The 19,799-nt window shown below is 42.3% G+C and overlaps 1 protein-coding gene across 1 annotated transcript in view; it reads right to left on the minus strand.

The window, feature by feature from the left end:
• TENT4B (terminal nucleotidyltransferase 4B) overlaps nucleotides 1-19,798 on the minus strand; it is a 41,930-nt gene extending 22,132 nt beyond the window's left edge. Inside the window, exon 1 of the mRNA XM_048316826.1 lies at nucleotides 19,123-19,798. Within this exon, the coding sequence (XP_048172783.1) occupies nucleotides 19,123-19,670 (548 nt within the window). The 5' untranslated portion in view covers nucleotides 19,671-19,798. The remainder of the gene's footprint in view (nucleotides 1-19,122) is intronic.
• Between the last annotated feature and the right edge of the window lies 1 nt (nucleotide 19,799).

Below are 19,799 nucleotides of genomic sequence, written 5' to 3' on the forward strand. Positions count from 1 at the left end.
GTCACAAAAGCCTGGCAGATGGTGGCGGCCACCACCACAACTCTCTATACAGATAAAGCTAAGAGAAAGACTCCTCTGACAGAGGACATCTCTTACCTTCTCCTACAGCTGCTTTCTTGCTTTTCCTTGGAAGCATACACCCTGGAGTTAATGTGCACATTCCAAACCACCACTTACACCTTACACCACACTGACTACTCTGCCTTCAGCTTCTCAGCCGTCTCCAGTTCTTCTACTCTTCACTGCTATTCCATGTGTTGGCATTTAAACTTTCTTACAGTTATCTTCCCAGTTCAACTACTGGATTCAGGTGAGAAGTATGTGATAAAGGACAGGTTGAGCACTCCAATGACCAAGTTCACTCTCTGTCCTCACTGCCAGTCACATGTACTGAATGACTAATTTAGTTTCCACATGCTTGACCACCAATCTAGCTTTCAAAACCAGAAGCAACAAGGAAAATGGGCAAAACCCCAATAATTAAACTCCTGAAAATAGAAATTATTTTTCAACTGTAATTTGGTGAACCAGCTTACTTACGTACAGGAAGACCTGGGAGTCAGGTCTGTCTTTAGGGGGGTACATAGTGGGGAACTGATCAAGAAACACAGCCCTATTTCTGCCTCTCCTCTTCTGGACTAGCTGGAGCAGGCTAGTTACATCCACAAGGCACATTATTTGCCCTAGAGCAGTGTTTTCAGCAAGGACTGAATGCCCACATGCACTGTGAGCCACAAGGAGCAACAGCACGTTGTCTGAGGGCACTGAATGGCATGAGACATGCTGCGATGATACCAAGGGAGTATCCCTGGGGAGAAACTCATGTGTGGCACAGCACAAATCCATACTGTCCATCATTAGTGGGCCCAGCTGCTCCCAGGCTTGTGCTTTATGGGAGTTAATTGTTGCCCTGTCCCATCAGGGAACTTTGAAAGAACAAGGCAATCAAGAAAGAGGTCCCTAAAGTGCACAGAGAGCCAAGCCATACAGACACTGCAGTTCTCAGGGCACGGCTCTTTATTAACTCCACTGACACTCTTAATCCAGATAATTATTACAATTGGTGCATTCTTTAGAACCACATAAAATAATGATGTGTTGTCAGAAACATAAGTATTTCTTTTTCTAAACATAAATAACAGATGTCTGCATTTCTTTGAATGGGATCCCTCTTATTCTTAGGTAGTCATGAAAAGCTTTGTGGCAAAATAAAGTTAAGTTACCTGCAAACACACAAACTTACATTACAGATGCACAGAATGTTAGTAAACACGTAGAAAAAAATGAAATCTGAACTTTTTCAATGATAGAAGAAAGGCTTAAAAGACTACTAGAGAGAGTTCTCATCAGCACTCCAGTTGGAAATAGTACTGTGTTGAATGAAACATATCTGTGTTTCATCTGCTGCAAGACTGCACACTGCCAGGACCTCCTGTGCTGCATAGAGCCACGGTGTGCAGAAGGCAGGCAGAAGCTATAGGGGCTCGAGACTACACCTGGATCCATATTTCCCTGCCCAATAACAGGCTGCTGTCAAGAAATAAGGGAATGATTAATTAAAGCCAAGACAAACAGAAGTAGGGACACGTGGATTTCAGAGCAGTACAACATGACTTAGAGGCATGACTCCAATTAATGTGGAGTTAACTCATGCTGTATTGAAAATCAAAACTCAAGGTTACTCACTGTCTTAATCACCATCTATTATAGTCTCTGTTTTTCAAAACAATTTGTTAGGATTAATGGAGTCTGTTTACAAAAGTCTCTAGTGAAATTTTCTATATTTAGCCAAAATGAAGATCAAAGAGACTGAGATGTTCTTTTTGGCATCATAACAGTATTTTATTATTTAATTATTTAATACCATTACACTCATCAGTTATTTCAGATAAAAGTCTTTAAAAGGAGACTTGTTTATAGAAGGCAGTTACACTGTAATAAACCTGATTTCACTACAGAAAGGTATTTCGTTTGGCTTCATAGTCATACTGAAGCATTCCAACACCCAAAACACACTTAGGATGCATGGAGAGAATTCTCTACAATGCATAAGAGCATTAGTTTGCCTTTTTTTACAGTAAATAAGAGTAAACAAGGGGTCTTTGTCCTGTACGTTAGGAAATCTTAACACATGGGGAAAGGAAAAATAAAGAGGTCTCTCACACTTTCTCTAAACAGGTTTTAAAACAAAGTTCTACCTCCATCACACCTCTTTTCAAGTCTGGTAAGCTGATTCCATCAGAATTTCACAGAGAGAACAGAATTATAGAGAAGCCACTCAATTTAATTTCATGTTCACCTGAGGACAGTGATACATCATTAAAAATAAACTGTGGCTGCAAAAGTTGTAATCACAAAAATGATTTCCCATGGTAACATTACTGAATAGCCCCAAGAGGAACACAAGGCTGTGAGATTCAAGTCTTTTAGGTGAAAAATCGCAGCTTTTGTGAGGTGCAAGTACTATAGAACACAGTGCATTACATAACTTTTTTAGTTTGATCACACCTTACTTTATTTTGTAGCACAATTTGTGGGCTCTAAATGTGCAACTCAAGAAACTCAAGCTCCTTTACATAAGGCGTTGTTATTCTGGAGTATGAATCTTGCTACACGTCTGGCAATCAATTAAAAAATAATCACGTATGAACAAAACGTCATTTCTGTTTGATATGCAGAGCACACAGGTAATGTGGCCAAGCACATACACTTGACTGTACACTTCAGCTACCGACACCTAAACCAGCACAACTCTCTCCTGCTGCAAGTTCAGAACTGGAACCAAGAGTGACACTGGGAGGCACGGCACAGTATGAAACACAACTGGAGATACTACAAGTGTCACTTCCCTGCACTCAGATCCTGATGCAGAATAAATGAGTAGCCCACTGTCCTCACAAATTTTGGCAGCTTGGAGGAAGCCAGCGTGATCAAACCAGTGTCCAGGGCTCGACAGGCACACCAATGGCTGCCCCAGGTGGGACCATTCCCTTGGCCCCCACTGTCCTGAGCAGCTGAGCAGCAAAACCCAGTCCTGCTAAAGCAGAGCAGCCAGCAAGGTCAAGATCATTCTGACCTGTTTTGCTTTATAAAGGATAGCAGTTAAGTGCTGCTTTGTGGGTCAACACACCATATTATACTAACCAGAATAATTGGGTTTAATTGAAAAAATTCCTGCTTTTGTCATTCTGGAATTGTGCTATACTTCCACTCTCCGCTGGCTCTTCTTTATTCTTCATTTCACAGGAGAAATTACGCAGGCATGCATGTTCTGATTTCTCTCATCAGGGTGTTACCCATGGCTTCTACTCCAGCTGTTCAAAATTCTGCTCATCCATCCCAAAGAGCTTCTCTGCCTTAGGCATATATATTCCTTTGCACACAAAAGGCTATTGGCAACGTCACTGAAGATAATTTAGAACAGTGGATATCAATTATACTCAAAAAAACCATCTAGTGCTCGTGCACTACAGTTTGGTTTTGGCAGGATTTTCTGATGGAAGTTTTGTTTGCAGAATGATGAAAATCTAAATTATTTAGAAACTCTGTGGATGGTGGGCTGAAGTAAGCAATGAACACACAGGTGACTTTCACCTTCCCAAACTCTATGCTTTAAACTTTAAGAGTTTAAGGGACATTTGCAACATAGCCCTGCAGCACTAAACAAGACTTTTGTACCTGAGTTTTCTTTGGATAAATAATTCCTAAAGGACAGTGTTTAGTTGCCCCTACCATCTGAAGTCTCCTCTGGGCTTAAAAAAAAAAAATCAAAGGAAACAAAGAGAAATACTGTAGAATTTCAGGATTATAATTGTCTTTGGAGAAGAATGTGAAGGAGGAACCTGAGGTATTTTAGCCACTGAAAGCATCAATACTTAAGAATCCAAACTGCATCCATCCCTTCATTCTCAAAAGGAAAGCTAGCATTGCACAGGAGAAAGAATAACTTCAGTTTGAACCCCTACCATTCATGACCTACTTGGTTTTGAAACAGTTTTGAACAACAATTGTACTAAGGTAAAGGAAAGACACAGAGAGCCCAATCTTCACTCTCCCCCTCACAAGTGTATTGGGGAATTCAACACCTTCCTAAATCAACCTTCAATTTTAACACTGATCTTCCATAAGCTTAATAAAATGATTTCTAAATTTCTACATGTGTTGAATAATAAAGTAGGAACAACAGCAGACACTGTAAAGATGACAAATTATTTTCCCACCTACAAACTCAAGCAAAACCAAACATTAGAGTCCTGAAGGGAACTGTAAATATGAAGCATCTGCTGTGGTCCTTTCCCTACCACCTGGGCAGACAAATCCTTTTAATATTTGCTGGCTTAAGTTACTGAAAAAAAACCACTTAACTGCATTTGCAGGTGATTTAATAGGCACTTAAGTTTCATGGTGACTGACACATCAATCCTCATAAGAAAATAAAATTATGCATAATAAAGGAAACAATTTTCAAAAGCCTCAGAGACTTTGACCATCAATTTTTATATCCTTAGTTACTGAACCATATCAATATATTACAGGTCACATAGTAATCATATTTTGAGACACATATGCCCTTATGGGAGCTTTAAAATCAAACATCCCAAAACACGTCCATAATAGCAACCTGACAAAACCAGGGAAGCTTAAGGAGCCGGGTTTTTGATATCACACATTTTTTTCTTCAGTTCACCCATTTGAATTACAGCTTCACAGACCACCTTTTCACAGTTTACCTAAAAACAGACATGCAGAAAAAAACCAGGTATTCCAGTGCCATATGATTGCTAAACATCACCAAAAATCAGGATATCCACTGTATAAACACTGTCTTAAGGTGCAAATGGAGAATTTCCCTTTGCAGACAGCTAGGAAAATGAGATTTATATCTGTCCCCATCCATTATAGACCAGGTGTTTGTTACCACTGCCTGGCTTCCCAGAGACAGGGTCTGTTATAACAGGATTACACAAACCACCCTAATCCATCCAGGGCAAAGTTAGCCAAGCTAAATCCCACCACCTTTATCAGCTCTGGTAAAGCATCCACTCTTCAGAGCTGTGGGGAGCCCAAGGAGGAGCCCTCACCCCCTGAGTCCCCCCCAGATGGTAAGAGGCAAAAAGATGCAAGCAGAACTCCTTCAATGGGCATAGCAACACCCAGAAAACCACGTCTGGCAACCACCTCTGGGCAGCTTTCAGGGCTTACCCAAGAACAGCCTGACCTTTCTAACTAATATTTGTAGTCTACTGAGTAATTCACAGAATTGCCTTTTAGGACCAAGGGAGAGCAAAATTTCCACTAATAAGTAAATGATTTAGGAACCCTGATCTTGTTTTCAGGACTAATGTCTTTTGGGGTTAATCTGATCATGCTGATACTGAGTTTGAAAACATGGAGATAATTTGTTCACTTCCACCAATTATGGTGGACTGATTATGCACATTTCTTCAAAAGCTGTGGAGAAAAAAAAAAAACCACTAAATTTACACTACAAGACCCACACTTTCTATCCTCTGCAAATTTTTGAAAGCCTATTTCTTCCTCCCAGTCGACACCCACTGCCCCCAAATCCCTCAAATTAATGTAGTTTTTTTCACCTATGTTCTGTATTTTACATTAATTTATGGGTTTAACTGCATCATAAAAGGCACTAAAATAGCATTGCTTTATGGAAACAGCAGAATGTAGTAGAGACATTAAAACATTGGACAAAGAAGAAATGTGTACAGTTCTTTTTAATTATTTAAACTGGTATCTCTATCTTTCCAGTTTTGTATTTATTTTATAGATCCTTTGTTTCAATCAGTATGAGTGCTCTCTTCTTCAAACTGATTCGAGCTAGTTCCAACTAAAATTCCCAAGCATATTCTTTAGTCAAGAAGTAATGTAATCAACTCTTTTCCTATCAAGGTAAAAGTGAGCATTTTTTGTGTGTTTATAAATTTCATTATGTGCTTTGCCTTCCTAAAATACACTCTGATGTATTAGAATTTTTTCTACAGAAATTTGTCTTTCAAGAGGTGGAAAAATCCTACTGAACTTTAATTATAAATCAAATGCTTGAATTAGTCCTATCAATGAGTGATTTGAAGTGTAACTCTGCAACTAATCCACTGGCTTTTAAATCCATGCCATATGCACGCTGAGTCTTGCTCTCTATTTTTGCAGCACTTCCAGCAAAAACATCAAATGCCAACTGGAAGGACTGTTTTGAGAAATACCCGTAGTTCCCACTGCCTTTTTTTTTTTTTTTTTTTTAATCACACTGTACATAAAAGCAATCTAGCTGAATCACTGTGTGTGTGAGAATAACCTTCTATTTCTTCCCTGGAAAGTATCTACATATCATCCCTCCTTCCCACCTCTGTAAGCAAGTGCTGTGAGAGTCTGTTGCTTCTCTTCCCTCAGGTGATGGAAGATGAATTTTGCTAACAGAAGAGTGAAAAAAAAAATGAAAGAAACTGCTGCCTCAACTGATCTGAAACAAGCAAACAGAACACAAAAATGAAGCAGGAGAAGAAGGTTTTGTACAGGAAAATCAAAGTGGGAAGAGCAGCAATGTGAAGAAGCTGATTTATTTCATAATGACAAGGAGTTCAACTCCAGTAATATCTAATTATCTTGAAACACAGCAGTAATTCTAGCATCTCCTATAGAAGACAGCCACAAGGTTTTTCTTTAGCTCACTTGCTAAAGAAAGTGTTAGTCTGCTGGAACAGTTGCACATACAGACTAACCATGCAGTTTACAACCTCACCGTTTAAAATACAGATACATATCTTTAAGAAGCCTTAAAGTGCAACTATTAGCATTCACTTTGTATATTCTGTAATTACAACTTCAGGTAAATTTCCAAACAATTAAAACCACAGAGAAGTTGAAGTGGGGAATTAGTAATTCCTCAGCCTGCCGGTTCCCTTTGCTTAAAAAAACACTCAAATAGACCAAACAGCAATTTATAAGTTTGCTTTAAAACACGAGTTTAACTAGTAAAAGTAACTATCAGTATCAACAGTAGTTCATTTAATATTAGCTGAACTTTCCAAGTAAAACAGCAATATTTGGGTTTGTGTTAGAGCTGTAACAAAATCTAAAGCTACTAAATTACTGTAGCACACTAATAGCTCTGACCCAGAACAACAGGGACGACCAGAGAGTTTTAAAACAAATAAAGGTCTATTACACCAGTTCTGCAAATCACACCAGTGATGTTACTATTAAACCAAGCTAGAAGGAAACAGCAGGTCAGGTAATCTGCCTTTCTGTCTCCATAAAGCCAGGGAGCACAGATCTTTATACGAATCTAGTATATTGCTCCTATTTTGTTAGTGTAGTAAATACTATCACATAAACAAACAATCTGTGACCTTCTGATATCTGGCACCACATACTACCTGGGCAGAGGCAAGACTAACACACTCCCAGGAGACTGATGAGCACTTCTGACGGATAACGGGCTTGGGAAAAAAATCTCCACCTGAAAACTCTTATGGGAGAAAAAACCTGCAACACAGACCTTTGCCACCATGTGTATGGCAGCAGGTCACCCAACATGAAGCCCGGCAAGCCTTGCACAAGGTTTTCTCATACAGAACAGAGTGGAGAAAACTCTACTTCCACACACACAGCAGGTTCTGCCTGGCAAATATTCTTGTTTATGACTTGATAAATTATTTGACTTGAAAGATCAGTTAAATGAAAGAACACAGAGCAATGTAATTATTGACTCCTGTCTCCTTCTATCAGAGCAGATTTACACTTTCAAATGTCGACTCCAAACAAGCCCACACCAGTCCCTAAGAAGGAAAGGACACTACCACGATGCCAGGCTTTCACTGTTCACGTCAAAGCCAAGACAAAAGGCTGTTTGAGGTCTGTGTTCCCACCAGTGGCTGGTGCTGCTGCCACACTTGGCCCCACAGATCAGTTACGCATCCCGAGCATGCTGTGCTCACTCCAGAAACCCTCTGCACATCCATCTGTGCAGCAAACCTGCTCAGTAGGCAGGAGAACCAAGAACAGAATAAAACTCTGAACACCTCTCCTTCAGGAACACGGGATCAAACTGAAAAGAATTTAATAAAAAAACATTAAGTCAAATAACTAGCCATAGCTGCAGTTTGTTAATAACTTTTCAGCTCCAGAATAAGAACATTTTCAAATTAAATGTGAAGTGCCAGTATGCCATCTGGCAAGTCAAGGCAGATTCCCAAGGCTTTCCAGCATCTTCTCATATTCACAGTCTTTTGGGCAGTGTTTTTTGGTTGGTTTTTTTTTTTTTTTAGAGGAGGGACTTTTGCACAGCATTTGGGAACATTCAAGGAATACAAAACTGAGCCCCAAGTTACCTTGCTACATTTCCCATATCAGAAGTATTCAAAACTTCTTACGAAAATATTTGAAGTTAGCAATTACAGTTAAAACTACAAGGTTGAGTTTGCAGCTTAAATTTCTATTCCCTGAGCAAAATGGAGAGTGACCCCAAGTTACCTGTTTTGAAACCAGTTTATCACCCATTTATTACTTGTTAGTTCACTTTGGTGATACTTTGCTACAGTACTAATACAAGTTTAGATGCACTGCTGTCATACCCAGCCAAAACTGGAATCACAGATGTAGTTCTCCCACTCACTTTCAAATGCTTAGAAGCAACTGCAGTGGATGCACTTTGAAGGACGAGGAACAATCACACATACTATGGCAAAGGTACAAGGAACATTTCGGGTAACTTTTTACTTGGATGAATTGCTGTCTTTACAGTAGGGGTGTGCACAGTGAACTATGTTCAGATTAAACAATGTATTCATTATAGGACTCATGATGTAGTATTATGGTCCCTTAAAGGTATATATTGGAAATTATTTGTTCATGTTCTGATTTGTTCTCTTGTGCTCAGATACTCTTGCTTGCAAGGCAGGATGCACAGGTACCAGAAACACCATGGGCTGGGAGCAGTAACACTGCAAAGTTTTTTGGAGTCAACAGCCACCATTTGCTCTGGTTATCATCCCAGGATAGAAAGCTACAAACCATAACAATCAAAAAAGGACACTGCCTAAGCAGATCACAGAAGAATGCTTCCTGTGCTCACCTCTATCAGCCCAGTGATAGAGATGCACACTTAGCAACTTCCATGTCAGGAACTACAAAAAATGCTTCTTCCTCCAATGTAGGTGACAGATCTCATCCTTCCAAGTATCTGGAGAAGCTGGTCTCTGACTAAACCTGTGGATCAAATCATGGGGTTTATCTTCTTTATTCCCCCTGAAGCTTCAGCTAGTATATACGTCAGAAAACTACCCATACAAAAATGAGAAGAAAATGCTAGAAAATACTGCACAGAAATACTTCCCATGAGGCCAAAATGTTAAAAGACCAACCCATACTGAAAGATGACTTAGGAAAGATTTCACACATCTACCTCAGTTACTGGGTTTTGCTTGGACATAAAGATAGAAGAATCAGCACATGATGGGAAAAGGGGGACTTTTAACGGTCTGACAAAGACCTAATATCACAAAGGTGACTACTGGAACCCACTCCAGGATGGGGCATCCCTGGCATGGCACACCTCCTCACACCATCCACATGTGCACTGACGTATTTGTGCAGAGTCTTCCAACAGAAGTAGCAAATACAGAGTGAGAGGCAGTGCAGAGCTCTCAAAAACACACTCAAGATTCATTCAAGTCACTTGCTGGAATCAGTCTCTAAAAATAATTTGAAGATTACATAAAAGTGTCTTGTGTACCCAAAACATGAGTAGAAGATGTAGCAGTGACCAGTTGTGAGAGGTTTAAGAGGATCACTGTGAGCTCACAAACTGCAGAATCAATAGCAACTGAAAAAGCACGTTTCAGCATGCCTGAAGCAGGTTTGCTTCAGAGGAGCAAAGGCTGAAGTGAACTATTCCAACATATAATGTTCAGTGACTTACTGCCTGCAGGCAAATACCACACCGCACAAAAAACAAGGGAGGAAGTTTGTTAATACAGTTAATCTCTTCTTTACTCCTAGGTACTTCTATGCCAGGAGCTGACACTGTTACTTATTGCCATTGAAACTTTCTCTTTTACCAGCTGTACGCCCTGTCACATTAGTCCAGGTTGTAACAACAGCAGCTTCAAAAGACCACTGGTTAGTTCAAATTTAGATTGAAGAACAATGCAAATTATGTACAATGTAATTACAAAAGAAGCAAGACTGTACTGTCCTTTCTGCCTCATCTCAAAAATTATCCCATAAGAAGTAATCTAACAGCTTGATGAGGCAAACTTCTCTTCCACCTGATGTTGGAAGCAGAGGTACATGTAAAGAAGCTGCGTAACTCAATAACAAACTAGGTCTTCAAGGCAAAAATCAACATGAAAATTTTCTCATGTGGGTACCTGCCAAGTATGACTACTACAGTAGTCATTCCCCATGGATGAATGAGCATAAGATACTGAGTCCGCAGCACACCAGAAAGCTGAGTATATAGATCCTCAAACATATGAGTTGAATCAGCATGAGTGTGACAGAACAAAGCAAAAATTAAATAAAATTAACCTTAGGACTTAATTTTTTCAGCCTGACTCAATAATGTGACCTGAGACTGTGATCTGCAATCATGCCCATTATTCAGATCAAGATAGTTCCTTCACCACACTACGTTTAACTCAATACTTTAACTGGCAGCTGTGGAAAGCTTGCCAACCACGAGTGCCTCTGAATACATAAGAGATAAAGCCAGATTCAAGGCACAAGTCCTTCACACCACTTTCAGAAACTATATGCATACTTTAGATTAAAGCCAAAATCTTACTGAGGGATAAGAGGGAGGAATGCAAATGTATATAAAGGAGTATACTTTTTATAACAACCCTGTTGAAACGAAGCAAACCAAAAAAACCCTCAAAACCAGAACAAAAACCACTTACTTTTTGTAGCACACAGGAAAAAAAATCAGCTGTTCCTGAAGTAACATAGGAAGTGAACAGCTCTAAAATTAACAGAGTGAGAATTAAGAAAGCCTAAGAAAGTAAGTTATCACACTTCCTCAGTCTAGCTTAAACACAGCATCAAGAGGTCAGACAGGGTCAACAAGCTTTGATTAAGGACTCCCTGTCTTCAGACTATACACATTGACACATAATAGTAAGATCAACACCTTAGTCATCACTCAAACTACAGCACAATATTCCCACATGCTGTATCTTAGAGGACATTAAAAGAAGGGCTTATCTACACTCGGTATTTGTGACAGGTTAATGCAAGTTCTTTCAGGTGTTACTGCATCCATAAACAAAGTAATTGCAAGAAAGCACGTGATACTTTCAATAGGTGCACCCGAATGTAACTGAAAGTAAATCTACACTGAGTGAAGGTGATAGGCCAATGTAGCTACTCATCTATACACCTCTCACTTATCCTAGAATACTACCTTCATTTCCCTGATTTGGAAGTTTCTAGAGGACTTTAATGTTTGAATTTGTCCCTTGTTATACTCTATTACTTGTAGAATCACAATGCTATTTCCTTCACACTGTCTTAACATCTTGAATATTGTGTTTGCTACTTCTCCCATAAGAGATCACACCGACAAGACAGAAGAGCAGAGGTGCACAAACACTATGATCCGACACCTCTGCTACCATTGTTTTCCAGTAAAAATCCTAAAAAATGCAATGCAAAAAAAACCTGCACAATGTATGCAATACAGTATGGTGATGCAGAATTCCACACTATAAAGCCTTGTCAAGCAATTGTAGCAAGACTGTGCCTCTTTCACTGAACATCAACATTGAATAATTCAGATGTAGATCTCATACCATAAGAGGATGTTATGAGGCCATCAGAGAGGCTGATCTGGAATGAGGGCTGCCAAATAATCTTAATTGTCACCATGGGAGGAAGAAAATTAACAAATGTTGCATCCCAGCATAAGACAACCCCAGCCTCGGTCAGGCAGCCAGTTCACCCTCACGCTGAGCTGCTGCGCTAGAGCTGCCCTCCCAGCCATGACCCACCCTGAGAGCTTGGCAGCCCCAAGGGACACAATCAGTGTGGCTCAGTCTCACACAGATTTTGTGACACAACTTTAAGGGTCAGGAAGACAACCATCAGGGACAGGCAGTATCAGGAGACCTGTACTGAATGCAGCAATACATTGATTGTACGACTATGATACAACACACCAGTATCACCAATACAAAGTTACTGGAAAGATTTATACTGGCTCTAGTGAGCTGTAGGAGAGAGTTTTGTACAAACCTATAAACAAGAGTTCTGCTCCCTTGATTCATGTCTGTCTCTTGTTTTGATATCCTACATTCGTAGTATTGCCAGAAAAAATTCCTGCTGTGTTACCTATTGCTTAAAGTTACAAAATGATTAAAGTTCAAATTGCTCCCGCTATAGCTATTTGCAGCTGAGGAAAAACATCTGAAGCCCATACCGAGTTCACCAGTTTTCCTCTCCTCTTCTGGCTTATAGAAATATTTCCTTTAACCCTCATTTCTAGGCAAAGGCACAGAAAGTAAGACTCAAATACTCATGACGTCTTAAGCACTCTTTGGCAGTTCATCCAAAAAGATAATTAAAAAAGACAAACACTCATAATTTAAGAATTCCCAGCATGTTCAAATAATAAATTAACATTCCAACTGCACACTAAGAACAGCAATAGCATTTATTTGCTTCTAATATGTATTATGCAAGATTTCACTGGTTGTGTTGCTCTATCGCTACCAGCACACCTCCCTCCCTCAATACAACACCTAAGCTGACTCTAGGCCGCATTCTGCTCCTGCTGCCAGTTCCAACATCCAGCAAGAAGAGCATACAAACCACTGTTTTACATCACATACAACATAAACAAAAAGCTTTGAAGCAACAGCCATCTCTGAAATTTTGGCATATGCATGATTTTGGGAGCATGTACACCGTATTGAAAAATGTGTTCAGAATCCCCACATGACGAGATCAATAAAAAAAGAAATACTAAGTATTTCTATTATTGCCTATTCTATCATTTTCATAGTAAAGCTATGCACACAACTTCTGAAAACCACATTTAAAAGTTTCCAAAGTGAAAAACAGACTTCACATTCCAATTTTAAATAAATTATTAGAAATGGCCCAGGAACAAAGTATAATATGGAGATGGCAGAAAAAAAATTGAAGGTGAGAAAAGAGCAATAATGTGCTGTCATGATACAGGTCTCCATCTATCTGTGTTTCCTAGGACTGACAATATGATACCAGGCTTCCTGAAACTGACCTTATGCCAACAGTTTGACAACTGAAAAATAAGAGCTACGACCCCAGCATGGTTTAATATTATACTAATAAAGATTCAGGGTGAACAGATCCTCTTTCTTCAATGCATACTGCTACGTGAAACACACAGCAGCTCTTGGGAATCAGCAAGCACACAAGAGGGAATGACACACTCTTCCTATTACTTAATATAGTAATCCATCTACCAAAAAAAGTCTGCCACACTTCTGTTCCTTATATAGCCACTCCAAGGTAAATAGGTATCCAAGTCCCAAACAGAAGATATGAATCAGAGAAAACAGAACAGTTCATAAGAGTACATTCACACGCTGTCTCCTTGCACACGTAGAAATCAGCAGCCTCTGAAGTCTTCCTTAAACTGTTTAAACAAAACATGCCAAAAAGTTGGTCCTATTCCAAAACCCTGCAACCTCAAATAATACTGTTATATAATATTCACCATGTATTTCTTAAAGGCTTTATCAAACTGCCTTTAGTCCAGCATCTTCATCCCTAGTAAACCTGTTTCTCTCTCCCAGCCCTTCCAAAAGAAGTAATTTCTTACCACAGGAGGCTGTGGGAAAATATCCGGTTTCACATCCATAAAACCCAGCTGACTGCCTTCAAGAGCTGCACAAGCTGTCACAAGGGTACTGCCAGGATGGTGCTGTGGCATGACTCAGGACGAGACAGAGAGTGACAGTGGATCTCATCAGACAGGTACAAGAAAAGGATCTGCACTCCAGTCACATCCCTGCACTTCTACCTCACAGCCAGCACACGCAGCCACAGAGTGAGGACAGAGTACTGCTCTAGGAGGCTTTTTCAGGAAGCAAGCAGATTTGTGTCTACAGATTTTTCCAAGTAACTCCTTTTTACATGTGATATGCACAGTGAATTCATCTGCAGCCCATGTTTTAATGTACGTGAGTTCACCAAATCCAAAACACATGCAACTATACTCTAACAGAGGATGCATGAAGCAGTCACGCACATGCCTCCTTGTTTCACCAGAAATCAGAAGCCTGTGCACAAAGGTGTTTGTTTCACCTACACTAAGCATTTGTATCAAGTAATATAACAGTAAATCAAGCACCAACCCTGCATTTTATTTAAGCACTTAAGAGTTTATGATGAAAACCAACACAACTGATGAGGATTTTATCAGATTTCCCTAAGTCAGGCATTCAGGCTGGTTTGATGTTTTGCTGGAGGTTCCCAGACTTGCTCTGTTCACACTACACTCAGCTCTTTCTGTTTGTGCTCCAGCCCACATGGAAATCATGCTCCCATGGCTGATACCACACAAGAGTCCAAGCAAACACAGCTAAGGACATACAGGGTCACAGGCAGACAGCCACCTTAATGTGGCTCCATGTCCTCTGGTCAGCTCACACCTGGGACAAGGGGTTTGTGTCTGCCTTAATGCACTTTACTTCTTTCAAAAATGAGACTAAAAGACCTGAGAAGCTGACAAACTTCACATCAAAAACTCATAATGGAATTTCTGTAGCAAAGACTTATGGCTTTAAGCTATTTCTTTCCCTAAAGTAGTTATTCTTTTATTTCACGGTACCCTCTGTAATCCTGGGCAACATGCTGGGAACCCTTGCATTAAATAAGCAGAAATCTGCTCAAGTCTGTGCCAATCAGTTCAGCAGCATGGGAGTGTGTGCATGTCTGTGTGCAGCCCCCTCCTGTGGGGGTCACAGGATGCTCTCCCTTTCATGGCAAAGTTTCCATCAGTACTTCAAAACATGCGCATTCAATATTTCAAAATGCAGTTTTCTATCTAATCCATGTTTCTCCTCAGCAGTACACATCACAAATTTACCTCCTTAAACTCACACATCAACTGGGTTCTTGCCTTCAGATGCAGATTACTGTGAAAACAGCTCCCTACACAGTCCCCAAATCCACAACTCCTTCCTAGGAACTGTGTAGCACTGGGCTCTTTCCTTTGGCACAAGAATCACAGAAACTTACAATAAATAGGCCAAACTTAAGTGCAAGTCTTTATTTTTGGGTTTTGTTGCACTTAAGGCTTCTTGTTTCAGCAGTTCTTTTGTCACCTTTTAGCCAGGCTCAATCTGAACGTGGTGAAAGCTGTAAAATAGCCATTTCAGTATCCCAAATACTTTTTCTTCCTTTCTAATTGTGACACTACTAACATTATTTACTGCTGCCCTTGGGACCCAGACACACAGAGAATCCCATCCAAAACCCCCAACCCACACATCCTCCTACATCCTTGAGTTTTGCTACTAACTACCCTGCCAAGGCAAACCCAATTTAACTCCTTAAAGGTATAGATTAACTCAACAGTAACATCATAGTCATGCTGTGAAACTTTTCATTCATTTTCTGCATTATCTGTTCTTTTCAGAACTACTGTCTGATGACAGTCCCCAGAGGATGGAAGACATGGAAGCTGACTCTGACTAGTGCAAAGCAACTTGCAGGCAGCACTATGAAATTGACTTACAGTGATATTTCACAAGCCACCAAGTTAAGAGTGCCGCAACAAAGCAGAGTACCTGTCATGCAAACACCTGCATTATTAATAAAACTGCAAGTCTGAGAATTTGGACTAAGGAAAAATATTAAAGAGAGGCCAGAATACAATGTACACAACAGCACCATTAACTCCAAGGGAGCAAAAACTCCCTTGTGCTGAATGTCTGTATTTCAGCACAGGTAAATGTCAGGAAATATTGTGCGTACTTTGTAAAAAATCTATCTTGAAACCAAACCCAATACTGTTGTGGGTTATTTTTTAATTATTTGATTACCTCTTTATATGTGTACATAGCATTAACTTAGAAGAAAAAATATCAAGATTTGACTGAACAGCTACTTAGCTTTTAACCAAAATCTCTATTTCAACATTTACCTTACCTAAATCTTTCGACAGCGAGTTACACACTGTTACGTGTTTACATAATCTGTTCAACTAGCTAAAAATTACTGGACTGGTTTTCCAGGCAGCTGATCAATAGAATTGCATATTCAGAGCTCGTTTTGCACAGCCATCCACACAAGTGACATCCTTGCACTGGAAATATGAATGCCATATGTCAGCTTTCAGTTGTGCTTGCCAACAAATCTGGTCACATCTTTCTAAAAGTGGGACTGTTCCACAACTCTGTTGTATTCCAAAGAGTCAAAGTTTAAAGTGATTAACTTAACAAAATTACAGGGTGGTATATAGGGAAAAGCACTGAGAGCCATTACTACTTTTTCACAATTTGCTTAGTAACAATCAGAGAAGAAAAAGATACCTGTTAACACACGAGTAATGATACAATAGCAATGCTGGTATCTTTCTTTTTTCCCAGTAACTGCTAGAACCACTCAACACGATTTTGGAAATTTACATTGGAAATAATGAATTTAAAATACTTAGTTTAGCAACCTCATTTGCTAGGTTACAAAACTCTCTATCCATCCTTACTGCCCTGTGTCTCCAGATGCAGACAGATGCCTTAGAACACAGTTGTTCAAGAGAAGCTTGCAGTCGGGAGCAAAGGCAGCATCTCAGGTCACACCGCAGGCACAGGAGGCTTCACCTGGCCTTGCCAGCAGCCAGTCAGTCACACTGCAACCTTCACAGCACCTAGGCATTGTCTAGGCTTTCCTAGGAAGCTTCAGGTCCTTTTAGAAATTGTTTCCACAATTTTTCACTCAAATTGTTAGCCAACAGCCTCTTAACACTTTTTATAGCTTTCAAAAGCAAACTTCCATAATTTAGGAAAAGCAACGTAGGAGTGTATTTTAGAGACACTCTACCTTACTGTGCTTTGAATAAAGTAAATAGCTAAAACAGAAGCTCAGCATCACGTCAATATATGCCACAAACTAGACAGTCAATACACATGCAGACTAAGACACCTGAGTATGTCTTGATACTGTTAAAAAAAAAGTCCACAAGGGGCTACCACTTGGAGTTTGAAACAGATACCACCAAAATTTAACTCTAGCAACACTTAGAATACTTTGGCACAGTTGTTGTTATTATTGTTACTAATCTCTTGCTGAAGCTCACTCTTTTTTCACCCCATTATTATTACTCTTACTGTCTTGTTGAAACTTACCCTTTTTCACCCTGTATCTTCAATACAGAAAAAAATTTACATATTTACAAGACACAGAGAGAGTAAAGCACTTCTAAAAATGTTCCTTAGCCTTCAAGTAAATAAGTTACAAGGCAGAATATAACCAGAGTCCAAAAACTAACTTAACAAAAATTCAGTACTTGGTATGTTCTACACACAATACTTTAAAGTTGTGTGAAGAAAGTTGCAGAAAGTTCCAAGGTACGGTGACTAGAACACTTAAAATAGCATACTTCTGCAGTGTCACTTTATGAATTATTATAACCCCAGCAGTAAAGGTAACATAGGAGCTGGCAAGAAAACAGGGAGCCAGAGGTTAGAGGTTAGAACTTGCCTTCCAAAACGACCAGCAAATTTGAATAGTCATTATGACAAATCTTACAGAACAGCAGCTTCAGAAGGCAAAGAGGTTGATGCTTTCCTGTGTGAGAGGGCTGAAGGACCCTTAGGTACAAGCTGAGCACACAAAAACTCATGCAACTAAATCACTACTGATTTCTAAAATGAGCTCTGCCAGGCTTTCAACTTTTACCATACACCTCCGTCATCTAGACCCTGGAGGGTTCAAGGCAAAGGTTATGTTTTGAAAAGCGTGAACTTTACAAAAAAAAAAAAAAAATCCACAGAAGTTACCAAATGGTCTTTATCCAGGGCATCACCCATATCAAAAGCCACTGTGTTTAAAAAAAGGGGAGGGCTCAAACCAGTGTTCAAGTAAACAGAAGGTAGATGATTGCCTGCCTTCCATCTCCATGGACTCATGCAATGCGAACTGATGAGACCTAAGCTAACACAAAAACACTAAAGACAAAATATTCAGATCAGCATATGCATTCCACAATCAGAGATCCATGACAACCATTAAAAACCCGACACTAAAACCCACTGCACACTATCCATGCATGGAAGTTTATTTCTGAGAGCAGGTGCCTGCCTGCCTGCACACCTCTTCTTGTCACGTCTCAGAAAATACACACCCCGGGAAATTACCTAGTCTGTGCGCTTTCTTTTAACACCAAGAGATGATTATTGGTTTTTTTTAAGTTCTAGTCCCTACCACGCATTTGTTCCGCAGGCAGCACAAAGCGTTAGAGGTGAGCTTGACAGTGCTGCGGAGGGCAGGCGTGCCGGCCCTGCGCCTGCCCCGGCCCTGCGCCTGCCCCGGCGCCGCTGCACGTGCGGGAGCAGCGAGGGCAGCACCCGGCGCTACAGCAGCGACAACCCCGCGCACAGCGGCGCTGACAGCGGAACGCTGTGTCCGAGGAGCCCGGCGGCACCGGCCGGCAGCGTGTAACACGCGCACGGGCGATGACAGCGGAGGACCGGCGGGGCTCCCGTCCCTGCGGATAGGCGTGCCTTGCTCCATCAGCATGCACACGGGCACCGCCGCCGCACGCGTGTGGCCCCGGCCCCGCGGAGCCACCGCCCCGGCGGGCGGGACGCTCGGCGCAGGGGCTGCCCCGCACAGGCCGCTCGAGCACCGGCGAGGCGCAGCTGTCAGTCACCACGGCCGGGCAGCGACAGCCCGGCACCCACCGCCCGCCGCCCCTGCCCAGCCCCGCGGACCCGGCCCGGCTCCCTGCGCCACCCGCTGGGCCCGCGCCGCGCCCCAGGTGCCGCGGCCCAGCGGCCCCCGGCGTGCGGCCCCGGGGCGGGGAAGGACCTCGGCCCCCGCCTCCTCCTCCTTCTCCTCCGGAGGCCGAGCGGGGCCGGGCCCGGCACCCCCCTCGCCCACCCCGCGGACGCTCACCCCACGACTCCCTGGCTGTAGTTCCTCTTCTTCCAGGGGGTGCCGGTGTAGAGCGGCTCGGCTAGGCCGGGCTGGGCGCGGGCGGCCGGCTCGTCGGCCGGGGCGGGGGCGCGGCCCAGCAGCAGGCTGTAGTTGAGCCCGAAGGTGCTGGCCTTGTTGTCGCGCTTCCTCTTGTTGCTGGCGGCGGCGGCGGCGGCGGCGGCGGGCGGCGCCCCCCGCGCGGGCCGGGCCCAGGCGGCGGCCCCCGGGGGCGGCGAGGCCTGGCGGTGCCCGCGGCTGTGCGGGTTGTTGGCGCTTTCGAGCGGCAGGAAGTCGGGCGGGGGGTCGGCGCGGGGGGCGCGGTACATGCCGGGCGGGGAGGCCGGGCCGGCCGTGGCGGGGGCGCTCTGCTGCTGCTGCTGCTGCTGCTGTTGCTGCTGCTGCTCCTGCTGCTGCTGCTGCTGGAAGTAGAGGTTGCGGACCCCCTGCGTGGTCTCCCAGATCTGCATCCACAGGCGGTTCGAGGGGCCGAGCTGCTCTGGCTGGAACCAGGCTATCCGGGGATCCATCAAACGGGGACCCACCCCGGCTGATCCGCTCCCCGCGCCGCGCCGGCCGCCGCCGCCGAGACCCTGTCAGCGGGTCCCAGCGCTAATGGCGGCTCCTATGGAAGGGCAGCGCCGCGCCTGCCTGCTCGC

Source organism: Corvus hawaiiensis, chromosome 12 (assembly GCF_020740725.1).
Source record: "Corvus hawaiiensis isolate bCorHaw1 chromosome 12, bCorHaw1.pri.cur, whole genome shotgun sequence".
Taxonomy (NCBI): domain Eukaryota; kingdom Metazoa; phylum Chordata; class Aves; order Passeriformes; family Corvidae; genus Corvus; species Corvus hawaiiensis.